Raw genomic sequence first — 22816 nt, forward strand, 5'->3', positions numbered from 1 at the left:
AATATGTCTTCTATTAATTATGAATAAAGTTAAGCAAATTTTAATATTTATTGAAGTTTATTTTTCTTTTTATGTTAACTGTTGTTCATGACCTTTTTCCTATTTTTATATTGAACTGTTAATCACTTTTTATTGATGTGTAAGAACTCTTTGGGTAGTAAATAAGCTTTTTATTATATGTATAGTGAACATTTTTCTGTTTAAAACTTTGCTTTTATTTTTTTTTTTAACAAAGACTTTTTTTTCTTTTACAGTTCAGGTTTATTATCTTGTTTATTGGAGGATTTTTTTAAATTATTACTTGTGATTATCTGTCTAGAAAAAGCATTAGAATTATTTAAACTTGATCTCTGTGTACTTTTTTTTTCTTTTAAAGAAAGGGTTGTTTTTATTAATTAGCAGTCCAGTAGGTAATAGTTTTTTTTTTTAACCTTAATACTAATGCACGTTGGTTTATCTTAGCAAATAAGCTGTTTAAGTCATAGTTCTTCAGCTATAAATCTCCTCTTCCAAAGCAAATATCCTGCAAGGATAGAACAAACAGGATCAAAACACAATGAGAGGTTTGAGCTCTTAGTTGCTGGATTGGCCTCATTTGGGTGTGGGAGATTAAAGGAAAGTACCTGAGGAAGCCTTGACTATGTAAAAAAGTCTCCTTCAGTTCAAATAATATTTTTAAATATTGTAAAAACTTAATTGGCAAAATTGTATGACCTTGATTTATGACATTAAGAAACAGTGAAATAATAGTTATTCCATCTTTGTGTACCTTATGTCCCCTTCATTTATTTTTCTGAGAAGTGTCTAGCTAGTAAGAAGTAAAACTTTTAAACCTGCAAAATACACATACATACTGAATAAAACTACTTTATAGCCACAGGTAACTTTTAAGCCTCATAAGCTGTCTGTCAACCTTATTGGATCCTCAAACCTGTGGACAGCTCAACAAAAAATAAGACTGGAAATAGAGACAGTTTGCATTTTTTTGCTTTTTAATGACCCCTTGTTCATTTTAGTAGTTAAGTACATGTGTCATTTTTATCAAGAGAAATATTACATGATATTGTTTTAGGCCAAATATTTTTAAATGCTTTATAACCATGAGATATAGATATAGATATATAAATTACTAAACTAATATACACTAATTTTTAGACAATTTTTAAAATATTACTAAACAACTTGACATTTTTAAAAAATGTTTTTATGTAGTACATACAGATTTGTAACCTGATTCACTTGATATGTCATGATTAACTTTCTATGTCATTATACATAGTGTTTTACTAAGTAATTCAAATGACTTTAAATCTGTTGTTACTATTTTAAAGTACTGCTGCAGTGAACCTACTCACATCTAAATGTTTGCACATATCTGTAGTTATTGTAGGAGACATAAATTCCTAGAAGTGGAATTGTTGAATTTAAAAGTGTTTAGAATTGCTAGAAAAGGTTTCTGTTAATTAAGAATATAGTTAGGTCATTTGTAGAGATGCCATTGAGGACTAGCAGCAGATTTTAAATTTCTTCAGTTGTATCAAAAAGAGAAATATAGTACTAGGGTTTTTTTAATAGTATACAGGTAATACTTCATCTTGCCCTCTAATTATAAAACACATTTTAATACCTTCTACTATAATGATAACCTAAATTGTTTAAAAGCTATATATAAGAGAATACAGGGCTTTCCAGGGGACACTGTGGTAAAGAACCCACCTGCAAATGCAAGAGACACAAGAGATGCAGGTTCAATCCCTGGGTTGGGAAGATTGCCTGGAGTAGAAAATGGCACCCCACTCTTGTATTATTGCCTGGAAAATTCCATGGACAGAGGACTCTGGCAGGCTGCAGACCAGGTGCCTGCAGACCTGGCATGTTGCAGAGTTAGTCACAACTGAGTAACCAAGCACAATCATAAGTATATGTGGTGGTGGTGGTTTAGTCACTAAGTCATGTCCAACTCTTGTGACCCCATAGACTGCAACCTGCCAAGCTCCTCTGTCCATGGGATTCTCCAGGTAAGAGTACTGGAGTGGGTTGCCATTTCCTTCTCCAGGGGATCTTCCCAACCTAAGACTCGAACCCGGGTCTCCTGCATTGCAGGTAGATTCTTTACTGACTGAGTTATGAGGGAAGCCCCACATATGTAGTGATAACTAGATTTTCAGATAAAGGACTGAGAATCTTTTTATTCAAAATATCTATACTTTGTTAATATGGCTCTTTATATAGCCTTCAGAGACACTGGCATGTAATAGAGCAGGATAATGTGAAGTTGGAAAAGGCAGAGTATGCTTCCCATCAAAGAGCCATCCTATAGTAGTTCAGATTGAGAGAGAAAGTTCAGACGGGAGTTAGCTTGCTCTGAGGATAGTAAGTTATCCTCTGTTCTCAGTAAGCATGTCAAAATAGTGCACTTTTGACAGGTACATATGAGGGATTTAAGTCTTTGAGTGTATATACATATCAGTAGAGGCTTCCCTGGTGACTCAGTGGTAAAGAATCTGCCTGCTAATGCAGGAGACGTGGGTTCAGTCCCTAGGTTGGGAACATTCCCCTGGAGAAGGAAATGGCAGCACACTCTGGTGTTCTTGCCTGGGAAATCCCATGGACAGAGGAGCCTGGCAGCCTAGCGTCCATGGGGTCACAAAGAGTCAGACACGACTTGGCGCCTGAGCATGCACTCATGCACATAGCATTAGAAGCACGCTGCCTATGGGGACTTTTTGGAGAAGATAACAATTATGAGTAAGATTAATTCTTTCAACTTGTTTCTTTATATCTGGTAATACTTTTTCTTCTAGCCATTTCCTTGAGGCATTAATGCAAATAGTTTCTTGTGTTTCTTGTTAGTCAGACTACCATATGAAATTTAAATTATTTTATCTTTTCTTGGAAAGTAAAGATATGGGATTTGAGTGAGAAATACAGACCAGTAATAGGGAGGAATCAATGAGTTTGAATTTTATTTTCATCTCTGTTACTGTCAGGATATGGGCTTCCCAGATGGCACGGTGGTAAAGAATCAGCCTGCCAGGGGAGAAGATACAAAAGATGTGGTTCAGTCCCTGGGTGGGGAAGAGCCCCTGGAGTAGGAAATGGCAACCCGCTCCAGTATTCTTGCCTGGAAAATTCCGTGAACACAGCTGAGCAACTGAGCACACGTTATTATAAGATACAGAGAAAGACACCTCACCAAAAAATTGTTTTCTGTATTTACCGCTCAGATTTGGTGGAATAAATGAAAAATATGCTGTACAGCTCTTGCCCACAAGACATTTAGAGCATTGGTATTAAGTTGTTTAAGTTGTTTCCAAATGCTGCTGCAGTGAATATATTGTTGGTGTTGTTCAGTTGCTAAGGACTGACTGACTTGTCTGTTGTGTCTGACTCTTTTGCGACCCCACAGACTTTAGCCCACCAGTCTCCTCTGCTTGGGATTTCCCAGGCAAGAGTACTAGAGTGGGTTGCAATTTCTTTCTCCAGTGGATCTTCCCGACCCAGGGATCGAACCAGCGTCTCCTGCTTGGCAGCTGGATTCTTTGCCACTGAGCCATGACGGAAGCCCTTATAGCTAAATGCCTTGGAGAGGGCACAGATTCCTAGACGTGAAATTGTGAGGGTATCTGCCATCTTGCATCTGTATATAAAGCTAATAACATATTTATATATTTATTTCCCTTTTTTATTATTTCATTGGTATCGAAGAACTTGGAAGAGCTTGTTAATTGTTCAGTGCAGATAATACAGAGAAAAGGAAGACCTGAGGAATGAGTGGGAGACACATAAACAGAGAGGAAAGAAGAAAGGGTAAAAGAGGAAAGAGCATAAATGAAGCAAAGGTACAAGTGTGAGTGGAGTACTGGAGAGCAGCCAGTCTAAAGGTCAGCCCCGCCGGAGCGGAGGTTCCTGTGGGATGACGTCACGTGGGCGAGGCAAGGCTGAACTACTGAGAGCCTTCAAAAGTATGCAAAGGCATTTAGATTTCAGGTGATAGGGAATAAGAAACCGCTGTAGAGTTTTGAAAGCAGCAAAGGTTACGTGATGGAACTAGCATTTCAGAACATCAGTCCCGCTTAGTATTGTAGAAGATTAATGGCAGCAGGTTGGTTTTAGAGATAGGAGTACCAGCCAAGAAGCACTACAATTTAATAGTATAGAGAACTGATATGCTGATATGGGCTGGTAGCAGTGAGAAGGAGGAAGGAATTCATAGCAAGAACACCACAGAGGAAAACAATGTAATTTGGTGACTGAAGAGATGTGAAGGGTAAAGAAGTAGTCGATATTTTAAGATTTTCTTCCCAAGAGATAGGAGCAACACAGTGCCATTAATAGAATGTCTTTAGTTCAGCACTGAAAACGAATTTCATTTTCTTTTTGTGTAACCCTAACTTATAAACTTAGGAGAAAAACTAGTGTTTGAGAACAGTGCTGTCAGATGGCAGATATAAAACTCATCAAAACTGGCTTCCAGTAACTGAAGAGCAAAGGAAGGAAAAGGCTTCTAAGGAATCATCTCTGGGAAGAGCAGAAATACCCATGAGAATGTCTTTAGAATGATAGCAGTTTAAATTATATAACTTTCCCACCTAATTAAACTCTTTCTGTGGAGTTTAGTGCTAAAAGTCAGAATGCCCAAAGTCATTCCGGATGATAATGATTATTCTTAAGAGCTGAATCTGAAGCCATTCAAAGATAGGCCAGATGTCAAGGCTGTGGTCTGAGGTGTCATTCTTCAAAAGGCAATATGTAACTCCTCTACTGGGCAAACAGCAGATCAGTTCCTGAGCTGGTAGTATTGGGAAGAACTGTCTGAACCGAGCTGGTGGGTGAATATTTAAAAGTCCAGATATATGGGGCAGAAAGCAGATATAGAAGAATTTTTATAATTGTTTTGTTTTAAAAGGCATGTGATGGTGGCAGGCTACTAGCAAAGATTTACAGCAATTATTCATTAATACCAGCTGGATTATTTACTCAAAGAAGTAGTTCCACTAAATTTAAGTAACAAAACACACACAAGAAGATATAAACATTACTGTATTACCCAAACCTAGTTTAAGGGAAAGTAACAAATGATACTTTTCATGTATGATATCTTATAGACTATTAGAAAAACCTTTAGGACTTTATCAGAAGGCAGGTTTAAGGATCAGCTCTTCACAACCAGATGGGAATTGCTCTACCAATTAAGATAAGGGAATAGTTTTTACTGACCATACAAATTTCCCTCTGCATGCATGTATGCTAAGTCGAGTCAGTCCTTCTGACTCTTTGCAATCCTATGGAATGTAGCCTGCCAGGCTCCTCTGTCCCTGGGATTCTCCAGGCAAGAATACTGGAGTGGGTTGCCGTGCCTTCCTCCAGGGGATCTTCCTGATCCAGGGATCAAACCCATGTTTCTTATGTCTCCTGCATTGGTAGGTGGGTTCTTTACCACTAGCACTGCCTGGGAAGCCCACATTTCCCTCTAAGACTCTGTAAATCAAAATCATTATAAATATATGAGGCCTTATTTGTTGTTATTTGTGACAAGTTCAAGGTAGTTTCTAGAATATAAAAATCTGTATGTATTATTAACACTACAAATACTGCAAGTCTAAAGAAAATTATGTAAAAAAAAATCCACCTCAGTGAATGAATTACTCATTGTAAGCAAATCTGAACATAAGAACAATTCACATTTCAGATCTTTGTAACTCAGTCCCTGTTACAATTTAATAGTGTTCTGTCAGCTCACTTCCTCCACCAGGATCTTCCCAACCCAGGGATCAAACCCACTTCCTTTATGGTCTCCTGCACTGGCAGGCAGATTCTTTAACCACTAGCACCACCTGGAATCCACCTGCCAATGCAGGAGAGACAAGAGACATAGGTTAGATCTGTGGGTGGGGAAGATCCCCTGGAGTGGGAAATGGCGACCCACTCCAGTATTCTTGCCTGGAGAATCCCAGGGACAGAGGAGCCTAGTGGGCTACAGTCCATGGGATACCAAAGAGTTAGACATGACTGAGTGACTAAGCACACACAGACACAGACACAGCTCGAAAGAGTGGATGTGTGTCTATATAACTAACTTATTGATGTTGTTCAGTCAGTAAGTGGTGTCCAATTCTTTGAGACCCCTTAGACTAGGTAGCACACCAGGCTCCTCTGTTCTCCACTACCTTCCAGAGTTTGCTCAAATTAATGTCCATTGAGTCAATGATGCTATCTAACCATCTCATTCTCTGCTGCCCTCTTCTTCCTTCAGTCTTTTCCAGCATCAGAGTCTTTTCCAGTGAGTCAGCTCTCCCTATCAGGTGACTGAAGTATTGAAGCATCAGCTTCAGCAACAGGCCTTCCAATGAATATTCAGGGTTGATTTCCTTTAGTATTGACTGATTTCATATCCTTGCTGTCCAAGGGACTCTCAAGAGTCTTCTCCAGCACCACAGTTCAAAAGCATCAGTTCTTTAGCCTTCAGCTTTCTTTATGGTTCAACTCTTACATCCATACCTGACTACTGGAAAAACCATAGTTTTGACTATGCAGACCTTTGTCAGCAAAATGATGTCTCTGCTTTTTAGTATGCTGTTTAGGTTTGCCATAGCTTTCGTTCCAAGGAGCAAGTGTCTTTTAATTTCATGGCCAGGTCTGTAGGCCAAGAAATACTTCTACTTTTTCCCCTTCTGTTTGCCTTGATGTGATGGGACCAGATGACATGATCTTCGTTTTTTGAATGTTGAATTTCAAGCCAGCTTTTTCACTCTCCTCTTTCACCCTCATCAAAAGGCTCTTTAGTTCCTCTTCACTTTTTACCATTAGAGTGGTATCATCTGCATATCTGAGGTTGTTGATATTTCTTCCAGCAATCTTGATTCTAACTTGTGATTCATCCAGTCTCGCATTTCACATGGTGTACTCTGCATATAAGTCACTAACTTGCCACCAGTGACTAATCTAGATACTGAGAATAAAGTTCATTCATCGTTAAAACTAACACTTTAATAAGTAAAAGAAAGATACATGCAATTTAATTTTGTCTTCTCTGGTGCTTGAAAGTATTAGCTGTGAAGTGAATGGATATTAAAGAATAGTAATTACATTTACAAATGGCATATAAAAATCAAAAATCAGGAAGAAATGAAACTTATAAATGCTCTCTTTGAAGGCATTCGGAATTCCTTATCCATAAATTACCCAAAAAATGTGTATATGGTTGGGATAGACACTCTTTTGAGATAGATGAAAATATAAACCGCTTTTATATATGTATTAGTATAAATCTTTATAAACATTTTCCTTTAATATGTTCTCATGGCAACTCTAAGTAAATAGTGTATGTTTTATGACCAGTATACATCATAAACTTTTCAGAGAAATCTTCTTTTTCATGATTATATTACATAGCTAAATTTTGATATTTTAGAAAGATTAATTTTTCTCATTCATATTAAAATTAGACTGTATATAAAATACCTAAGTATTGTAACATACAATTTTAAACTGACAGAAGCAGTGACTGTCTAGCTATCTAATGATATCATGAATGAGATTAACTTCAAACTTTTATTTACTGTATCCTTATCTTGAAACCAAGGATCAGTTTCTTCATAGGGGAAAAAAAAAACTTTTAGGAGAATATAATTGAAGTTTTTAAAACAGTATTGAAGAAGAAAATGACTTAACATCCTTAATTTTTAACAAAAGACACTCTAAAAATAGTGAAACTATGATATTTTAAACAGAAGAGTGATGTAATCAGTAGTCTTTCATCTAAAAGAAATAAAGGTCTTCTGTGTGCCTTCCCCTTCATGGATCACGGCCTTGTCATGGTGAAGGCACTTACGTAACAATGAAGCTGCGAGCCATGCTGTGCAGGGGCACCCAGGACAGATGGATGATAGTAAAGAGCTCTGACTAAATGTGGTCCGCTGGAGAAGAAAGTGGCACCCACTCCAATATTCTTGCCTAGAAAACCCCATGAACAGTATATAAAGGCAAAAAGATATTACACCAGAAGATGAGCCCCCCAGGATGGAAAGTGTCCAATATGCTACAGGGGAAGAGTGGAGGGCAGTTACTACTAACTCCAGAAAGAATGTAGCATTTGGACCAAAGCAGAAACGACTCTCAGTTGTGAATGTGTCTGGTAGTGAAAGTAAAGTCCGATGCTGTAAAAAACAATATTGCATAGGAACCTGGAATGTTCGGTCCATGAATCAAGGTAAATTGGACATAGTCAAGCAGGAGGTGGCAATATTTTCATTTTAGGGATCAGTGAACTAAAGTCCAGATGTTCAAGCTGGTTTTAGAAAAGGCAGAAGAACCAGAGATCAAATTGCCAACATCCGCTGGATCATCGAAAAAGCAAGAGAGTTCCAGAAAAAACATCTATTTCTGCTTTATTGACTATACCAAAGCCTTTGACTGTGTGGATCACAAGAAACTGTGGAAAATTCTGAAAGAGATGAGAATCCCAGACCACCTGACCTGCCTCTTGAGAAACCTATATGCAGGTCAGGAAGCAACAGTTAGAACTGGACATGGAACAACAGACTGGTTCCAAATAGGAAAAGGAGTACGTCAAGGCTGTATATTATCACCCTGCTTATTTAACTTCTATGCAGAGTACATCATGAGAAAGGCTGGGCTGGAAGAAGCACAAGCTGGAATCAAGATTGCCGGGAGAAATATCAATAACCTCAGATATGCAGATGACACCACCCTTATGGCAGAAAGTGAAGAGGAACTAAAAAACCTCTTGATGAAAGTGAAAGAGGAGAGTGCAAAAGTTGGCTTAAAGCTAAACATTCAGAAAATGAAAATCGTGGCATCTGGTCCCATCACTTCATGGGAAATAGATGGGGAAACAGTGGAAACAGTGTCAGACTTTATATTTTTGGACTCCAAAATCACTGCAGATGGTGACTGTAGCCATGAAATTAAAAGACGCTTACTCCTTGGAAGGAAAGTTATGACCAACCTAGATAGCATATTGAAAAGCAGAGACATTACTTTGCCAACAAAGGTCCGTCTAGTCAAGGCTATGGTTTTTCCTGTGGTCATGTATGGATGTGAGAGTTGGACCGTGAAGAAAGCTGAGTGCCGAAGAAGAATTGATGCTTTTGAACTGTGGTGTTGGAGAAGACTCTTGAGGGTCCCTTGGACTGCAAGGAGATCCAGCCAGTCCGTTCTAAAGGAGATCAGCCTTGGGTGTTCTTTGGAAGGACTGATGCTAAAGCTGAAACTCCAATAGTTTGGCCACCTCATGCGGAGAGTTGACTCATTGGAAAAGACTCTGATGCTGGGAGGGATTGAGGGCAGGAGGAGAAGGGGACGACAGAGGATGCGATGACTGGATGGCATCACTGACTCAATGGACATGAGTCTGAGTGAGCTCCGGGAGTTGGTGATGGACAGGGAGGCCTGACGTGCTGTGATTCATGGGGTTGCAAAGAGTCGGACACGACTGAGCAACTGAACTGAACTAAAGTGGATAGGAATGGGTGAATTTAATTCAGATGAGCACAATATCTATTATTTCGGACAAGAATCCCTTAGAAGAAATGGAGACACCCTCATAGTCAACCAAAAATGTCCAAAATACAGTACCTGCATGCAGTCTCAAAAACAACAGCATGATCTTGGTTTTGTTTCCAAGACACACCATTCACCATCATAGTAATCTAAGTCTGTGCCCCAACCACTGATGCCAAAGAAGCTTAAGTTCACCAATTCTAGGAAGACCTACAACACCTTCTAGACCCAGCACCAAAAAAAAAGATGTCCTTTGCATCATAGGGGATTGGAATGCAAAAGTAGGAAGTCAAGAGATACCCGGAATAACAGGCAGTTTGACCTTGGTGTACAAAATAAAGCAGGGCAAAGGCTAACAGAAAACGTCTGTTAATAGAACACGCTGGTCATAGCGAACACCCTCTTCCAACAACACAGGAGATGACTGTACACATGGACATCACCAGATGCTGAGTACCGAAACCAGATTGATATGTACTTTGCAGCTGAAATGGAGAAACTCTATATAGTCAGCAAAAACAATGCCAGGAGTTGACTGTGGCTAAGATCATGAGCTCCTTAATGCAAAATTCAAGCTTAAATTGAAGAAAGTAGGGAAAACCGCTATTCAGGTATGACCTAAATCACACCCCTTATTACTATACAGTGGAAGTGACAAGTGGTTTCAGGGGATTCGATCTGGTAGACAGAGTGCCTGAAGAACTATGAACGAAGGTTTGTAATATTGTACAGGAGGCAGTGACCAAAATCATCCCAAAGAAAAAGAAATGCACAGAGGCAAAGTGGCTGTGTGAGGAGGCTTTACACACAGCTGAGGAGAGAAGAAAAGCAAAAAGCAAGGGAGAAAGGCAAAGACATACCCAGCCAAATGCAGAGTTCCAGAGAGTAGCACAGAGAGATAAGAAGGCTATCCTAAATGAACAATGCAAAGAAATAGAGGAAAACAATAGAATGGAGACGACTAGCGATCTCTTCAGGGGAACTGGAGATATCAAAGGAGCATTTCATGTGAAGATGGGCATGATAAAGGACAGAAATGATAAGGACGTAACAGAAGAAGAAGAAACTAGGAAGAGGTGGCAAGAATTCACTGAAGAGCTATACAAAAAAGGTCTTAATGACCCAGATAATCACAATAGTGTGATCACTCACCTATAGCTGGACGTCCTGGAGTGTGAAGTCAAGTGGGGCTTAGAATGCATTACTATGAACAAAGCTAATAGAGGTGATGGAAATCCAACTGAACTATTTCAAATCCTAAAAGATGATGCTGTTAAAGTGCTGCAATCAATATGTCAGAAAATTTGGAAAACGCAGCAATAGCCACAGGACTGGAAACGGTCAGTTTTCATTCCAGTCCCAAAGAAAGGCAGTGCCAAAGAAAGCCCAAATTACCGTACAATTGCAATCATTTCACATGCTAGCAAGATTATGCTCAAAATTCTTCAAGCTGATCTTCAGAAGTATGTAAACCAAAAACTTCTAGATATACAAGCTGAGTTTCGAAAAGGCAAAGGGATCAGAGATCCAAATTGCCAACATTCGCTGGATCTTGGAGAAAGCAAAGGAGTTCCAGAAAAAAACATCTGTGAACAGTAGTTCATGTGAACTCCTGGGCTGGTTGAAGCTCAATTTGGAGTCAAGACTGCTGGGAGAAATATCAGTAACCTCATATATGCAGATACTTGCTACTTGCTTGCTAAGTCGCTTCAGTCGTGTCCAACTCTGTGCGACCCCATAGAGGGCAGCCCACCAGGCTCCCCAGTCCCTGGGATTCTCCAGGCAAGAACACTGGAGTGGGTTGCCATTTCCTTCTCCAATATGCAGATGACTCCACCCTAATGGCAGAAAGTGAAGAGGAGCTGAAGTATCTTTTGATGAAGGTGAAAGAAGAGAGTGAAAAAACTGGCTTAAAATTCAACATGCAAAAAACTAAGATCATGGCATCTGGTTCCATCACTAGGACTATCCTAGAAGCTGCAGAGCAGGGGCAAAACACAAGAATCAGAAAAGGAACTGGCCGAAATTTGTGTTCTTTTTAAAAATACCGCTAACATATCCCTTTTTCAGTTCTTCTAAATCAAGAGTTTTTAATGGAACAGTTAAAAATGGTTTACCGTATTTTCAGTTTGTCAATCCCTACATTGTCATGCACCTGCTTGTTTTTGACTGTGATGCTTCTCCCATAGAAGATGCATAGAAGGTGCATCAATAGCAATTTTATTCCTTTGTATGCTTCATGTTTTTTCTCCTTGTAAGTTATGAAGTCAAAAAGAAGAGCTGGAGTTGCTGGTTTGGGGAATTAATAATTTATTCTTATCACATTGACAAAATCCCTCCTGATACAAAAAGCATAACCTTGGTTCTCACTAAGAGTGAAATTTCATTTAACATCTTTCCCACCAAGCCCCCAAACTCCCTACATTCTTTTCAAATAACTATTTTATCATTCAGTATGCTTCTGCAGAGACCCTTAACATATGCATGTGTGTATAATACTTATTCACAAACAAATAATGTCCTGTTGATTTTTGAGAGCCTGTTCTGCTAGTTACAAAAATATATTTATGAACAAAACACATAATGTCCCAGCCCTCATGGAGCTTTATGAGGTTGTTACTGGCGTTGAGTTTTCTTGGGAATCTTACATGTGGTTTAAATATCCTCTGATAGACAGTTAAAGAGCCCAATAAAATTGTCACTTGATCTTAATTCATTCTATTATCTCAATCACTTTATTATGTTAAGTTAGAGGCTTAAGCAAAATAACTCTATTATCTTCAGTAAGTACTTTCCTAATAGTATCATCCACTGCACTAGCACTGCTTTGGACAGTTGGAATCTAGCAGGCTATCTAGACATCTAACTTACTAACTTAATTAAGCCCTGGATAAAATTATACCAAAATTATCAATTTAAAATCCAAAACTTGAAGTAGAATTACCTTAGAGATCCTGTAAAGAAGGAAATATAGCTTTAATTCTTCTCCCTGTTTTAATTTTTAAGTGGGATGAAATAAAAATAAGGCCAAGCTTTATGTAATTTGGTTGTTTTATTTCCAACTTTTATGTTTATTAGTCATCTAAATTGATGCTAATTGCTATAATGATTGTTTAGTGAAACTAATTTTTCAAGGTTACATAGAAAATAGCAAATATTAGTCTGTGTTTAAAATATAGGTAACTTTTCATTGCCTTGTCTACCCTGATAGCTCAGTTGGTAAAAAATCTGCCTGCAATGCAGGAGACCCCGGTTCGATTTCTGGGTCAGGAAGATCCACTGGAGAAGGGATAGGCTACCCACTCCAGTATTCTTGGGCTTCCCTTGTGGCTCATCTGGTAAAGAATCCGCCTGCAATGCGATAGACCTGGGTTACAATCCCTGGGTTGGGAAGATCCCCTTGAGAAGGGAAAGGCTATCCACTCCAGTATTCTGGCCTGGAAAATTCCATGGACTGTATAGTCTATGGGGTCGCAGAGTCAGATACAACTGAGCAACTTTCACTTTCACTTCACTTCACTTTTCACTTCATCTTATGTATTAGTGGCGTTGAATAAGGAATGTCATATATCTAATCTAAGCACTGTTGTATTTACATGTACTAAGTTTTTTCTATGCTCTGTTTTATCTCAAAGATAAATCCAAGTTTATTATTTAATTTCAAGGTAAAAAACAGTTTCTTACTATTAATGTACATCTAAAAGTGGAGCTAAATGAAGTACTGAAAATTAAATGACCCAAAATTGTGGTGTCTAAGAACATCTTATTCCTACTTTCTCATTATCTTCTAATTAATACACCTCTTGTTCACAATACTTATAATCTTAGAACTATTTGCAAAAGATATAGCCTGAACTCATTATATCATGACATAGCTGAAAATTCCTTTTATGGCACATCTTTACAGAGGATTTTGTATTAAAAAAAAAAACTTGATATAACACCTACAGTAGACACATTAAAAACTCTTTTGAACACAACTGTTTAGAAGGTGCATTCACAAAATAAATACTCAAGAAGTATTTATGAATGAATGAATGATAGTACTTGATATAATGACATATCTGAAGAGCTAAATTAATCTATTTTTCTGTCTTTGTGCCAGTACCGTACTGTCTTGATGACTGTAGCTTTGTAGTATAGTCTGATGTCAGGCAGGTTGATTTCTCCAGTTCCATTCTTCTTTCTCAAGATTGCTTTGGCTATTCGAGGATTTTTGTATTTCCGTACAAATTGGGAAATTATTTGTTCTAGTTCTCTGAAAAATACCATTGGTAGCTTGATAGGGATTGCATTGAATCTATAGATTGCTTTGGGTAGTATACTCATTTTCACTATACTGATTCTTCCAATCCATGAACATGGTATATTTCTCCATCTATTTGTGTCATCTTTGATTTCTTTCATCAGTGTTTTATAGTTTTCTATATATAGGTCTTTTGTTTCTTTAGGTAGATTTATTCCTAAGTATTTTATTCTTTTCATTGCAATGGTGAATGGAATTGTTTCCTTAATTTCTCTTTCTGTTTTCTCATTGTTAGTGTATAGGAATGCAAGGGATTTCTGTGTGTGAATTTTATATCCTGAAACTTTACTACATTGATTAGCTCTAGTAATTTTCTGGTAGAGTCTTTAGGGTTTTCTATGTAGAGGATCATGTCATCTGTAAACAGTGAGAGGTTTACTTCTTCTTTTCCAATCTGGATTCCTTTTATTTCCTTTTCTTCTCTGATTGCTATGGCTAAAACTTCCAAAACTATGTTGAATAGTAGTGGTGAGAGTGGGCACCCTTGTCTTGTTCCTGACTTTAGGGGAAGTGCTTTCAATTTTTCACCATTGAGGTTAATGTTTGCTGTGGGTTTATCATATATGGCTTTTATTATGTTGAGGTATGTTCCTTCTATGCCTGCTTTCTGGAGGGTTTTTATCATAAATGGATGTTGAATTTTGTCAAAGGCTTTCTCTGCATCTATTGAGATAATCATATGGTTTTTATCTTTCAAATTATTAATGTGTTCACCATGACTTTTCACCCCACTCTCCCATATACTTCTGCATTCACCTTTTCACTTAGAATTTCTTTTTCCATTCTATTTCATATGTGAATAGTCTTTCTTTTCTCCATTTTATTCTCTTTGATTGATCTTCCTTTATTTCTTACACGTACTTTTATGCACATATGTGTGTTCATATTTATATGTTGTGTCTTTACAGATTTATAAATGTGTATATATATATATTTTTTAAACGCATCTGTGTGTATTTTAATCTGTATCTTTCAGTTACATAGTGTGCCTGAGACTGAGAAAGAACTTTTTGTTTCATTGTTTACAATTTATGCCTGGGAGGGTGGGTTTTGTTGTTCAGTCATAGAGTCGTGTCCAACTCTTTGCAACCCCATGGACTGTAGCCCACCAGGCTCCTCTGTCCACAGGATTTCCCAGGCTAGAATACTGGAGTGGGTTGCCATTTCCTACTCCAGGGATCTTCCTGACCCAGGGATCAAACCCACATACATGTCTTGTGCCTCCTGTCGTTGGCAGGAGGATTCTTTATCAGTGTACCACCTTGGAAGCCCTGCTACATTGCATCTTTCCACAACTTCTGCACTGAATGTTTCACACATACGTTCTACCTGAAACTTGAATTTACCAAGGACACTTCTTTGCTTGTAGCCCATCAGACACCAGTCTTTTCCCCATACCCTGTAGACTAGAAAGAAGAGTTCTCTGGTTCCCTGTTGCTATTTTCATACCTTCTGCATCCACATGAAAACCCTCCCTTCTTTGGGATTTATATCATCCAAATTTATTATCACTATGTCTGTCTCCTCTCCAGTGATATCTACTTATGTCCATAAATGTGAGATCCTTGAGGTTCCTTTAATGTGCATTTCAAGTACCTGGTTCAGTATCTTCCTCTCCACCCAACCTCTGCATTCATGCTGCTGCTGCTAAGTCACTTCAGTCATGTCCGACTCTGTGTGACCCCATAGATGGCAGCCCACCAGGCTCCCCCTTCCCTGCTAAGAAACTTCAATATCAGTGGCCCATCAATCCCACTAGCATTCCTTTTACATGTCCAATATCACCTCCCTTTCTTGTCCCATTAAACCTTTACTATTTCCCGCCCCCTTCCCAGCCTTTTTCTTTACCCTGTGCTCTCAGTAGAGAACTCGGCCTCTTACTCAATGGGGAAAATTGAATCCAGCAATGATGAGTTCTGTCAGTTAAATGGCTCCACCTCTACAGAGTTATCCACAGCTCTATTCCCCCCGCCTCTATACCCTCTAATCTCCAAGGAAAAGTTTTCCAGTCATATTTTTAGTGATAATGCTGCAAGTTGTGCTTACAATTCCATTCTCTGAGACCCTCCTTAAAATATATTGTCTTCCTCCCTTTTACTTTAGCTTCTTCCTGTAGTCTTCTCTTCTATAGTCCATAAACATAATCACATGCCATCCATTTCTTTAAGGACTTCCTCAGCCATACGTTTTCCTGCAACTATAATCCTCTTTAGTTTCTACCCAAGATCTTATATTTTCTAACCAAGCCTATACTTCATCTTCACTTTTTCACATCATCCTACTTCTATCATGCTATTAAAGCTGCACAGAGAAGGTTGTCATTTCCTAATGTTCATTTGTCACTTTCATCTTATTTAAGTATTTAACCCTGGTGATGACTCTCTTCCTGAAATTCTCTTCTCTACTTTCTGTGACAGCACCTACGCTTGGTTTGTCTTTTGCTTCCCGACTGTTTTCTCAAATTCTTTTGTCAGTCCTTTTCCTTAAAGTGTTTGTTTTCATTTTGGTTCTTTCTTCTTCCCACCCCCCATCCCCCCTGCTCCTCCTTTCTTATGTCTCTCTTAGCATTTCCATCCACTCCTGTGGCTTTAGTTACCACCTAGGGCAAGACCTAGTCATGACCAACCACTGCAGTCTCATTTCCCAACATCCTCCATGATCCTGAGAAACCTGCGAAACCATCCTACTGGTAGGACTTGACACACATCATGCTTTTCATACCTCAGTGCCTGTACACATATTATTTCCTTTGTCTGAAATTCCCATCCTACCCCCTCTCCATTCCCACCTTTCTTGAGGTGACTGTCTCCTTCTTATCCTTCAAAACTTAACTCAGGCATCATCAGAAAGCCTTTACAGGCCCTTCTTTTTCCCTGCCCAAGCTAGGTTCTGTGTAATATCCATGCTTACCCTTTTATTACAGCATTTACCAATAACTGATTGAAGTTACCATATAAAGATGTTTCTCCATCTTACTGCTCCTATGATCAAGCCATGTCCTAGTCTTTGAATAATCAATGCCTCGAATAGTAACTAGTTCATAGGAATTACTAAATAAATGTTTGTCGATTGAACTAAAATCCGTATCACAAGCTTTTTAGGTATGCAGTTTTGTGACCATAAGTACATCCACATTGTTGTGCTCCTAAGAAGTTATCTGGACTCCCTACCTGTAGGCCAACTTACCTCCATCTCATCTCTATATTCTTGCCAGGGGGGAATCTTTCTAAAATGTAAATGACGTTACTAGATGAGGTAAACCCTTTTATTGCTTCCCACTGTCTACATTAGTGGTTTTATCACAGTCTTTTCTTAGATCCAAGCTGCAGTGAGAAAAAAAAATCAATGAACCAAGGTTTTCTAAATTTTTTCAACTTAAAGTTGGTTAATGAATGGCAACAGTAATCAGAATAAGAAATACTGAAATATGCATGGGAGGTAAAATAAGCTTTATTTTAGATATGCTCACTGTCATATGCCTGTGAAATAAGCAAGAGGAGCTATCTTGAAGGCAGTTGGATATATGAGGGTGAAACTCAGAGGAGAGTTTTGGGATGATAATCTGTACCATAAGCATTTAAATGAAATCAGGGGAACAAATAACATCTTTTAGGAAAACAGAAAAAGTGTTTAAAGGTGATAAAACAACATTTAAGAACTAGCATAGAAAGAACAGCCATAATAGTAAAAGAAAAAACTACATCTCTTTCTTGTCCCGCTGCCGTGGTTTAAAGAGAGCAAGATCTTTGGCACTAATGGCCAACCCAAAGCATTTTTAGTGGCTTTGCTGTCTTCTCTACTGGAAGGATGATTTTTATCCATCTCTCTTGAATTTCCCTGATTCTGTCTCCTTGGGAAAAAAAATAATAATTAAGAAGCCAGATATGTTGGATGAGATAATTTTGTTGCCTAAATAGTAGAAATGGAATTTTTTTCTAAAAAGGAAATTCTCCTGCTAATAAGAATTCTCTCACCTTGACAGATAAAACAAAACTCTCTCTCAAAAATGAAATCTAAAAAAAAAAAAAATGAAATCTAAAAAAAAAATTTTTAATGGAATCTACAGCTTGTTTATCTATAGTGAAATTTTTGCTTCACTACAGTTCAACTGAAGATGAGGAATTTGTTCTGTTTTCAGTCCTTTCTCTCACTTTGCAAAAAAAATTATCTAGTCAGTAAGAGTAGTCCAAGGCCATAAAAAATCAAAACTAAACCTTAAAAGTTACAGTATTTTTGGAAGCAGTGGAACACATCATCAGAGAGATCAGGGATGTGGTAATTACGCCTTGCAGCGTACGCCAGCTTCAGAACTCAATAGCAGTGCAACTTTGGTCAGATTACCTTCTATATGCTTTGGTTTGTCATCTAATGATAATATCTACTCCATGGAGTTGTAATGAAAATTAAATATGTGCATAAAGTACTTCTCAGAATGCTGACACATAGTCAGTATTCATTAAGTATTACTTGCCTTTTAAAATGTATCAAAATATTCATTAAGAGTGAAAAATGAGAGTAAACCAACTCAGAAAATTGGTAAATAACTTATGATCATCTACTTGATGGAAAGCTATGTATTTCATTGTAGTATGTACACTTTATATAGACATAAAGAAAATATAAAAGTGGTATTATTTGAAAAAGCTAGAATTTCTGTCTAAAATATAGCTGTAAATGTATTTTTCAAGTTGACAAAACATTTGTGTTATAGCAAATAAACTGTCTTATTTCCTAATTATATACAGCATTATCAGTTTACTTTCCTATAATTGTTACTAAACTAGCAGATAAAATATGCCAGTAAATGCTTACCAATTTGACTTAAGTAATAACTCGAGGAAACAGTTTAATGTACTTATTAAGACAAATAATACAGTAACCTATAATCTAAAATCTGTAGCTTTCTATTAGCCCAAACTCTAGTGGAAGTAACTGAAATAAGAACAAGGAAACCAGGCCCACATTTGTTACTGTCTTATCTTAGGACCTTGTACAAGGATTTCCTTGTCTGGGCTTCTGTTTCTTCATTTAGAAGAGAGAAATTCTAATCCTAGAATTCTAATCTGACTCTTTTCCTATTTCATGAATTTTGTGAGAAGCTATCATTGAGCAACATGTAAAGCAGTTGGAGCCTATTTTATTAAACTATGTAATTTTTTAAGGATATTATTGATTAGGACAGTAAAGAATAACCTGCAGGCAGATCCTGCAAGGTGGTTCAACAGACACACCTACCTTCCTGTCAGCACAGTCCGTGTTTGGCAGGTATAGTCCATTCCTTACAGGAAGGAATAGATGCTTCATTGTGTTTCAAAAGTCAGTAAGCTTTTACAAAACGATGTAATTGACATATTTCTCGTTTCTGAGATCAAATTTTCATAAATCATTCAACCTGGATAAACTGAGAATGTGGCTGATCTAGTAGTTGTTGAAATATAATAAAGACATTGCAAAACATGATATTTAAGTATTTCCTCCTAACTTCTTGCCTTCACAAGATGTAAGAGTTCTAAATGGAAAGATATCCTAATGTATGAAGAAACTAAAGTAAGATGAGTCCATCTGTAAAGAAAAAACCCAAAGAAGCACAGTACAGACTCATCTCAGTAATTTAGCATTCCACTGATTCAGAATTCATACTGATAATAACTGTGCAAAGTAGAGCTTACTTTTACATTATGAGGAAGTTTTTTTAATAGTAGAGCAAATGATACTGTGGGAGAGAGATATAGTTAACTAACCTGAAAGTACTATTTTCTAACTTTCGGGACTTCGTTGGTGGTCCACTGGTTGAGAATCTACCTTCCAATGCAGGGGATGCGGGTTCAATCCCTAGTCAGGGAACTAAGATCCCACGTGCCACAGAGAAACTAACCCTGCATGCCACAACTACAGAGCTTGCACGCTGCAACTACTGAGACCATACTCTCTAGAACCCATGCTTCACAGCGGGAGAAGCCCCTGCACGGCGACTGGAGAAACCTGCACACAGCAAGAAAGACCCAATGCAGCCAAAAATATGTGTATTGTCTTAGCTTTTTACGGTCTATGCTGAGAAATTCTATTAATGGCATATCAAGGTTTCTACTGGCTTCTACAAGGTTTCTAGTTGTTAGCTGTTAATTCAGGTTATTAGCATATTTTACAATGCAGTTAAAATTTCACGGTGACATTTTTCCTCCCCTTCCTCCACAGTTAACCTTAGTAAAACTTTGTCTTAAAGAATCTATGCGATCCTAGGAATCATACTCTTCAGAGAGTATAACAGAGCACTGGTTCTTATCACTAGGGAAAGTCCAACAGAGTCATCTGTAAATACAGTGAATTTTCTAATAAATCTTCTAGTTCAAGTATTTGCATCACTAGCTTAAAGCTGTTTTAATGGATGTATAATACTTGTGTAAAATTTACATTAGAGAAATTTGTGGTAATAAATTTAAGCAAGATTTTCCTTTTTCACTATGAGATCATAACTACATTTCTCAAAGCAAAGATTTTTTTATGCCCCGAGTTGTTTCATGTCCCTACTTTCTATTAACAAAACTCTTGATATATGCAGAGTCATCCATTTAACTTGAGCTGTTTTCAATGTTGCATGCAGCTGATGAGTCCATCTAAACCAGTGTGTATGACTCTAAGAATACCCTCATTCCTTTAGTGTCTGGCTCGGTGCTGTGTTTATTTGCAAAGGACCCTCATGCATGGATCCATATAAATGAGAAAAGCTGGAGCAGACTAGACTGTGTCGCTCACCAGTCTTTGAGGAGGGAGAATTGTGTATATGAAAGCTGCTGGGTATGAGCTTCCCTTATAGAGAAGATTTCTGTGTGTGTGACATCAAGCAAGATTTTTGGTTGAGGTTTTATGCTTACTGTGAATAAAATAGTAAGAAAAAGGCAATTGATGATCTAATTCCATCATCTTTTGAGACGCAAAACCCTTACTGATTCAATGAATGGATCTCTCTCCCTTAGAGCAGTCTAAGAACGCTACAGAATGACCTCTGAACTTTGGACTCCTATTTTCAGTTTAGTTGGTGAATTTTTAATCAACTGAAAAATCACATATATTTGACTCAGAAGTATATAGAGTCAGTGCTAGCCTATTTATATTACTCAGGAATAGAAACTTTTAAAATGTAGTACAGAAAATCTGGCTTTATTAGCATCAAACCATTTATATATATTTAAATTGTTTTGATGCCACTGAGACATCGTTTTTCCAACCTAGCCACCTAACACCTGGCTTTAAAAAGAAGAAATGTAATGCATAACAATTATACAGTATACCAACATATCACTTATTAAGCTCAGTAACAGGTCTAAGAATTATAGTATTTCTATATTGAAAAATGAACTTCTTGGGTGAAAATTCGGTTTGAAACTGCTCAACATTTAATATGCCATCTTGTCATGGCATAATAGTGATTCATTCATAACTTTGATGCAAGTAGGTAGATGTATTAAAACTAGTAGCTTGTGTTTTTCATGTAGCCTCTAAAACTGCCGTAATCTGAAGATTGGGTTTAAGTGTATGTTTTTGCTGTTTTTTTAACCTCAAATACTTGGCACTCTGCACCCATGTCTCTCACTTCCAGTCATGCTTTGTTTCTTCACATGACGACCAGAAGTGCTTGATCACAGGTAAATACTGTCCTTTTTCAGTCAAAACATTCCTGACAATAATTGCACTTTCTGTGTTCTTTATTTTTTTCCCCTCCCACCCCACTGCCCTCAACTTAGGTTGGAAAGGCTGGTGGACGTCCTGAGGAAGAAGGTTGGAACAGGGACCATGAGGACAGTGATCTGAACTGAAAAAAAAAAAAAAAACGACAGTCTGGGGAAGCAATCACATCTGGTGACCAGGCTGCTTCATTCAACACTGTGTAAACACTAAAGCCTTAACTTAGCAAACAGTTGTTAGAAGTGGGACACTCCAACCACATTCCAAGCTGAGATAAAATCAAATCACAAATGTTTAACCACTTTGCTGCTGACTTGAGTTATTTATCCAAATGTATTAACTACAGACTTTTACCAATGAATAGCTGTAAAGTTGCAGCTTATTTGTAATTATTTTATATCTCACTGTATTTAATATAAATATTTTTGCTGGAAGACCATTATAGAAACATAGTAAAGTTGGTCAGGATCATATCTTCACATATGGCCCTTTCTGAGTCAAATGCAGCAAAGTAAATATTGTCTAAACCTTAATCCACTGTGTTAGGTCAAAACTTCAAATACATGCATTTTTCAATATAGAGTTTATTTCTTAACCAATGAGAGAAGCACATACATAAGAAGCATGTATAGTCTTCCTTCGATGCATACATGTAATCTTTTATAGTATTAAAGAATATTAAGTATGGATACCAAGAATCAAATGTATAATTTGCTTTAATAAGAGCTTGGCATATTAAAATAACGTTAATCAAAGCATGATTTTTTTCACTACAAATAATGCACACTGTTTTCAATAAAAAGAAAGTATTGTTAATGTGTACTTATAAATTCATGGTGTTGGTATTTTTTAATGTTGGGTCTGAATAATGATCTAAACTCTATTTGAGCCATAGTAATTGCCAAGTCTGTCTACTCAGGTGGGATACTTTTGGCTTGAAAATGAGCATGTGTCACCATGACACGAAAAGGCAAGTGCCCATGAAACATACGAAGTATTCTTTTTTCTAATGCCTATATTTAGACAGTCATTTGAATTTTTGTTATGGAAGATGGGAATCTAATTATAATATATAATAAAATTATAATGTAAAAATATAAAGACTTGGGGGAAAAAGTAAACCTGTGATTTGGTTCAGGAAACCTACTTTTTTAAATTTTATGGATAAAACTAAGATTCATGTATTTAGCTACAGGAAAAAATCTTTTTTTTAAGATTGACTAGATGAGAAGCAAATAGAAAATAAATATGACCAGAATAGGATGAAATAGATAAGTAGAGATGGAATTAGTGAAAATTAAG

At 37.3% G+C, this 22816-nt stretch overlaps 1 protein-coding gene across 2 annotated transcripts in view; it reads left to right on the forward strand.

Annotated features, from left to right (window-relative positions):
• Nucleotides 1-22534, forward strand: part of MIPOL1 (mirror-image polydactyly 1) — a 306156-nt gene extending 283622 nt beyond the window's left edge. For both annotated transcript variants that reach the window (XM_061394947.1, XM_061394948.1), the window contains one exon: nt 21574-22534. In XM_061394947.1, the coding sequence (XP_061250931.1) occupies nt 21574-21640 (67 nt within the window). In that variant the 3' untranslated portion in view covers nt 21641-22534. The remainder of the gene's footprint in view (nt 1-21573) is intronic.
• The last annotated feature ends 282 nt before the right edge of the window (nt 22535-22816 follow it).

Source organism: Bos javanicus, chromosome 21 (genome assembly GCF_032452875.1).
Source record: "Bos javanicus breed banteng chromosome 21, ARS-OSU_banteng_1.0, whole genome shotgun sequence".
Classification (NCBI taxonomy): domain Eukaryota; kingdom Metazoa; phylum Chordata; class Mammalia; order Artiodactyla; family Bovidae; genus Bos; species Bos javanicus.